The 6561-nt window shown below is 56.6% G+C and overlaps 1 protein-coding gene across 2 annotated transcripts in view; it reads right to left on the reverse strand.

Annotated features, from left to right (window-relative positions):
• Window positions 1-5661, reverse strand: part of DPP9 (dipeptidyl-peptidase 9) — a 48982-nt gene extending 43321 nt beyond the window's left edge. Inside the window, exons 1-3 of one of the 2 annotated variants that reach the window (XM_011943471.1) lie at window positions 5546-5661; window positions 5388-5440; window positions 2418-2508 (exon numbers count right to left, since the gene is read on the reverse strand). In XM_011943471.1, the coding sequence (XP_011798861.1) occupies window positions 2418-2473 (56 nt within the window). In that variant the 5' untranslated portion in view covers window positions 2474-2508; window positions 5388-5440; window positions 5546-5661. Of the gene's footprint in view, window positions 1-2417; window positions 2509-5387 lie in introns of both variants that reach the window. The other variant, XM_011943470.1, reaches the window with a different exon arrangement.
• Window positions 5662-6561: the final 900 nt, after the last annotated feature.

Consider the following 6561-nt stretch of genomic DNA (forward strand, 5'->3'; position numbering starts at 1 on the left):
ACTTACAGGGCTCTCAGGTCACCAGGATGTCCTTGCCCACTGCAGAGCTGCAGTTCCCCTCTAGGGCAGTGGGGAGCCACGAGCGGTGTTAGGCAGGGGCTGGGACCAGGACCGCCTGAGCACTCAAGAACCCACGCTGTCCGGAGCACTGCTGGCAACAAGCCCAGGAAACTGAGCCCGGGGAGCTCCTCTGAGCGGCCTAAGCACCCCTCTAAGCTGTGCTGCCCCAATTCAAGCCTGGTGCATGGCAGCAAAGAAAAAATATGACCTTCAGAGCTCCCAAAGGGGCCACCCATGAGCGGAAAGCCTGTCTGGAAGCACTTACAGAACCGCGTGGCTTATTTCCATTGCAAAGAACAATAAAAATGATCTTGCCTCCGATCACCACAGATAGCCCAAGAAGCAAAAATTCGATCCCGGAGATGAGAAATGAAATGAGACATCGTGAGAAACTTCCAGGAATCTTCTGGATGTGGCTAGACTCTTTAGCTTGAGCTTCCAGACAGGCCGAGGCTTGGTGCTGGAGCCTGGCCCTCTGCTCACCTCTCTTCTACCCGGAGGCCCAGCCCGGACTGCAGAGAGGCTGGTGAAAGAGCGAGGGAGCGAGCGAGGGCGAGCCTGTGACTGGCTTTCTCCACCTAGCACCACCCTATGCTGCGGTTCAGGGGAGTCAAGAGTTTACACAGCTGCAGAGATGAAAGCGGATTCCAGGCCACTAACTCAAGTCTACCTACTCCTTCCTTCAGCCAATCAGCTGGGTGCCTCTGCGGCCTGTGACGCCACCAGCAAACAGCTCTAGATCTTCTGGCACGGTCTCTGTCAAGGCTGGGTGGCAGATCTGTGATCTACTTTTTAAATTTTTCATTTTTCGTTTAAGAGACGGGGTCTTGCTATGTTGCTCAGGCTGGTCTCAAACTCCTGGGCTCCAGCGATCCTGCCACCTCAGTCTAGCAAATAGGTGGGATGAGAGGGGTGCAAGCCACCGTGCCCAGCTCCAAAGGTCTGTGATCTCTGTGTCTGAGATGGTGCTTTGGTGGCGAGCAAGGGCACAGGAGTAGTCAGAGATGGCTGAAGTATTCGGATGCCCAGAAGGAACCGTAGATTCAGTGCTGACTGCAGTTCTGAGTTCGGGCCGACCACAAGGTGATAAGGAAGAAAGAAAGGCAGGAGCATCTGGCTGGCGTGGGGCAAGGGGCGTATGGGGGTGGTGAGGACAGGGTCCTACCCATGCACTAGATGGGGAAATGCCTCAAGGTGGACTTTAGGCAGCTGGCCTGGGCCAGGCAAGTGCTCCTGCAAGTGGGGGCTGCTGGGGAAACAGCATGTCATCCTCTGTTCTACCAAACTGCCCCCAGCACCGCCTGGGCCTTTAGCTTTGATGAGCAACCTTTAGAGTTACCCAGCAGCCTGTGCCCAGGTGGGACATTAGTGTGTGCAGATAAGGGAAGGGACACAGATCCCCTTCAGTAACTGACCCCTAAGGCATGTGCCCACCAGACACTAGAACCGCCGGGGTTTAGAGCCCGCAGCTGGGCCATTCATAGCCCTTCACACCATCCCTGTCTTCCCCGGTCCGTTCTTCAATTCCCTTCCTGACTGAGCATGCTCCATTAAAGCCTAAGAGTATTAGAAAATCGAGGCCGGGTGCAGTGGCTCACGCTTGTAATCCCAGCACTTTGGGAGGCCGAGGAGGGTGGATCACAAGGTCAGGTGATCGAGACCATCCTGACTAACGTGGTGAAACCCCGTCTCTACTAAAAATACAGAAATTAGCCGGGTGTGGTGGCGCACGCCTGTAGTCCCAGCTACTTGGGAGGCTGAGGCAGGAGAATTGCTTGAACCCCGGGAGGTAGAGGTTGCAGTGAGCCGAGATCGCGCCACTGCACTCCAGCCTGGGTGACAGAACGAGACTCTGTCTCAAATAAATAAATAAATAAATAAGGGCTCAGTCAGGTTGAATGGCCTGTTCAACGTCACCCAGCGAGGAACGGGAGTGGAACCCCAGTCTCTTGGACCCCCAAACCCACATCCTTACAGTGAGATCAGTGGTTCTCACTCAGGAGTGATTCTGCCCCCAGCAAAACTTGGTGATGTCTGGAGACATCTGTGGTTGTCTCAACTGAGGGGAGTTCCTGGCATGAAGTGGGTGGAGGCCAGGGACGCTGCTCAGCACCCTGAAGTGCCCGGGACGGCCCTACCCCAGAGAACATTCCAGCCCCAATGTCCACAGTGCTGAGGGGGAGACCCCACACTAGGCCACGCTGCCTCCTCACTCGAAATAACCAGAACAGCCTTGGGGACCTGCTGGGGAATCCAGGGGAGAGGAAAAGAAGGGGCCTTCCAGATCTCAGACTGTTGGGGAATTCCAGAAGCTGGGCCACATCTCTACTGATCACGGCCTCCAAAGCCAGCCTCACCTTCTCCAACTTCCGGTGTTCTCCTTGTCCAGGCGCAGTTTCTTAACCTTCCGCATTAACCGCTCAGCTGACCTCAGGAGGGCAGGGGTGCCTGCGGGCAAGCAGGAGGAGAGACTAAAGGGCTGCAACCCCAGCAGGTGGGGAGTAGGTGCTCCTGCCCCCTTCGCCCCCTCCCCATTTCCCCAGGCAGTCCTCCAAGCCTCCAGGAGCACCCTGAGGCCAAGGGCATTCTGAAGAGACGATGCTTCAGGCCCTGCCCTGAAATGCGGGAGGTGCTGGGCATTTGCCAGAGACCGGCATCTTTCTCAACAGGAGGTTCCTTTCAAGGTGTGAAGTCCCTGGGAGTTTCAAGTGACTCCAGGGACACCACACCAGGGCACTTGCTGGAAACAGAAGAATCCCAAATTCCTCACTGTGGCCACTCCCTGATGGCCCTGGTGACCTTGCCTACTCGCTTCGTCCTTGACCGTGACCTTTGGCCGTACTTGCCTCCTTCCTGTCCCTTAACACATCCGCTTGCTCCTAGCACATGGCTTCTGCACGACGTACCCCTTGGCCTGAGATGCCAGTTTCCTGCTTTTGATATGACTTGCTCCTTCTTGCCCTGCGGCTCCTGATACCACCTCTTCAGAGGTCATTCCTGAGCGCCCCATCTGGAGATGCTACCTGACTGCCCCCATCACTATACCTGGATGCTGATACGATGGCCTGGACCATCATTCCAGTCGGTGGTCCCCTTCCCCAGGGAGAGTGGCTCTCACCTGGGGGCGATTCGGCCCTCCAGGGGACACTGGACGATGTCTGGAGACATTTGTGGCTGTCACAACTTGGGGGTGCCCCTGGCATGGAGTGGGTGGAGCCCAGAGACGCTGCTTAGCACCCCACAGAGCCCAGGATGGCCCACCCCAGAGAAGGATCCCACCTCAAATGTCAGCTACACCAAACCGGAGACCCCTGCATCCATTACCTGGGGAGAAATTTGAGTTCACTGCCTACGCTCATATTAATACTGGAATAAACTTTCTTTCTTTTTTTTTTTTTTTGAGACGGAGTCTCACTCTGTGCCCCAGGCTGGAGTGCAGTGGCGCAATCTCAGCTCACTGCAAGCTCCGCCTCCCAGGTTCACGCCATTCTCCTGCCTCAGCCTCCTGAGTAGCTGGGACTACAGGCGCCCGCCACTGCGCCCGGCTAATATTTTGTATTTTTAGTAGAGACGGGGTTTCACCGTGTTAGCCAGGATGGTCTCGATCTCCTGACCTTATGATCCGCCCACCTCGGCCTCCCAAGGTGCTGGGATTACAGGCGTGAGCCACCGCGCCCGGCCTGGAATAAACTTTCCATGAACAAGCATTTTAAATGAGGGGGACCCCCCAGCTCCTGGGATTCACCTCCTCTCTCCTTCCCCACTCAGGGTGAGGATTTCAATGTCTGCAGCCTCCTGGGACCTTAGTAGGGCAGAGGATCATGGGACACAGTCTCTTGAGGATTCCTGGAATCCCCTAACCCAGGGAGTCTCACCTGGGGATAACTGGCCCCACCAGGGGACATTTTTGGTTATGACAACTGGGACGGTGCAGGGAGGCATGTGGCTGGTAGAGGCCAGCGATGCTGCTCAACCCCTACAGTGCACAAGACGACCCCCCTCCCACTCCTCTGCCAGGAAGGACCCAACCCTAAATATCAGTGGCAAGGCTGAGAAACCCTTCTGTGGGTAAGGGGGCACTCCTCACGGGAATGTCAGTTCCACAGGGCAGGTCACATCTATCCTGGTCCCAACAGATCGCCTGAGCCCAGACCACGCCTGGTCCTCAACAAACATTTCAGGTTGAATGAACGAGCTACTGTCCTTTCTTGGATGCTGTCTGAAGTCAAAGGGGCCCCTTGTTTGGCTGGTGCCCAACTACCTTCTCAGACAAGCCAGGTCCCACGATGGGCAGTTGCCCAAAGGCGTAAAGAAGAGAGGGCCAGCTGGGTACAGTGGCTCACGCCTGCAATCCCAGCACTTTGGGGGACTGAGGTGGGCAGATCACCTGAGGTCAGGAGTTCTAGGCCAGCCTGGCCAACATAGTGAAACCCCATCTCTACTAAAAATACAAAAATTATCCGGGTGTGGTGGTGCAAGCCTGCAATCCCAGCTACTCAGGAGGCTGACACAGAAGAATTGCTTGAACTCAGAAGGTGGAGGTCGCAGTGAGCTGAGATTGCGCCACTGCACTCAAGCCTGGGCGACAGAGCGAGGTTCTGTCTCAAAAACAAAAGAAGAGAGGGAAGCACATGGGGACAGGACTGAGATTGTAAGGGAAGAGGTTAAGCATAAAGTCATCACGAAAAATCACTGGCTGCAATCTCAGTCCAGTGGTGAAGAGTGTGGGTTCTGGTCTCAGAGAGAAGGGTTCAAATCCTAACTCTGCCACTTCTGGGGAAGTCCCTGAACCTCTCTGCGCTTCCACTTGCCCAGCAAGAACATGATACGACAGTATCTACGCCTGGGGCCACAGAAGGAATTAAATGAGACTGCACACATACAGCTTTTAAAACAGTGTCTGATGTAGCACAAACTAAATGACAGCTAGCGCTGTCAACTAAACAAGCTACTCAAAACCACAGGAAGGGGCAAGACTCAAACTAAAGTCCTTTCAGAGGCAGAATCCACACCATTTACTGACCAGGTCAGGCAGTATAGGGGGATACAGGCACCCCTCCACCAAATCCTGCCGAAGTCAGCACTCTCCCCTTCCCCTCCTCAAAGCCTTCAGAAAGCTCCTTCCAGGGACAGCTAGAGGGGGACAGGGGTGGAAAAAAAAGCCTCCAGCAGGCACACAAAAAGCTGCAGCCACTGCCCTTCGGAGGACAACCACCCAGGGCCATAAAATTCCATTTCCTGACAATCTCTATGTTCCAGAGCAGGCAAAGGAATCCCACCAGCCCACACCCCAGCGTTCCTGGCTGCCAAACCCCGGCACAACTGACCTTCTAAAGGGTCCAGAGAGCCTCCATTCCAGCTGCAGGCGTGGGACACAGACCTTTATAGGATAAATGTGTCATGAAGGTGGCAGGTTAATGGAAGCACCGGTCAGCCATTCAGCTTCCCCCACTCAGGAGCTGCAGACTGTCAGGCCCGATTCTACCTGGCTAGATTCTAGCTCTGCCTCCAAGCTCTGCAGCACCGTCTGCATGCCCTGGACAGAATCTGGGAGAAAAGCCATCCCACGGGCCCCAATTCCCCCAGGGCCCAGCAGAGGAATGCAGGGATTGGTGCCTACAGTCCACACCTCCTGGGCTTTAGTCCCAGCTCCTCGAAAGCAGGTTGGTTCTTGCCGGGGAGGCAAGTGACTTCCTCCTGGGGCCCCTGGGGAAGACTAGGGGGTGGGGGCCAAGGGAATACACCGCTTTTGATGGCTCAGAGGCAGCGTGGACAGGAAAGTGTCAGGGCTGGCCTAAGGCTGTGTGGGAAGAAGGTGGGCGGCTGGACAGGCCTGAGAAGGGAGGCTGAGAGAAGGGGAATGGACCCTGTGGGCTGGACCCTTGGAAGACAGCTATGCTAACCACTACACCACCAACGCCTCGGCAGGAAAAAGAGTCTCTGGATGTCCTTAATAAAGGGATCAAGTAGGGTTGAGGATCAGGACTGGGTCGGGGGAGACCAAGCCTTGGGGAGAAGGTTGGGGGAAGGGGTAAAGGGGTGAGGACAGGATGCAGGTCGAGGGAGGTGGCCTCTGTGCACATACAGTATTTGCATGGGGAGAGGGAGGAGATCGGGACCTCCAGAGCCTGCACGGAAGGGGAGAGGGTGTCAAGGTCTGCAGCAGCAAGGGCGTTCTTGGGTGCGGCCACCTCCGGAAGGGGTCAGAGCCTGGAGGCCTGGGCAGCAACGGGATGGGTGGGGAAGCCCGACGGGGAAAGGGAGAAACTGGGAGGTGGACTGGCCAGCGCAGGAATCGGGGAGGGAAAGAAGGTGGAAGGCGGCCTGGGGCGGAGGGGAAACGAGGCAGGGGGCTGGAGGGACCCGCAGACGGGTGCATGGAGGCCCCGGGGTGCGGGGAGGCCAGGCGATGGCGAGGGCAGGGTCAGGGCCGAGGCGGCACCGGTCAATGGCGGGTTCAGGGTCGCGGCCGGGGCGGGACGAGGCGCACGGGCGCTACTC

Source organism: Colobus angolensis, unplaced genomic scaffold (genome assembly GCF_000951035.1).
Source record: "Colobus angolensis palliatus isolate OR3802 unplaced genomic scaffold, Cang.pa_1.0 Scaffold22, whole genome shotgun sequence".
Classification (NCBI taxonomy): domain Eukaryota; kingdom Metazoa; phylum Chordata; class Mammalia; order Primates; family Cercopithecidae; genus Colobus; species Colobus angolensis.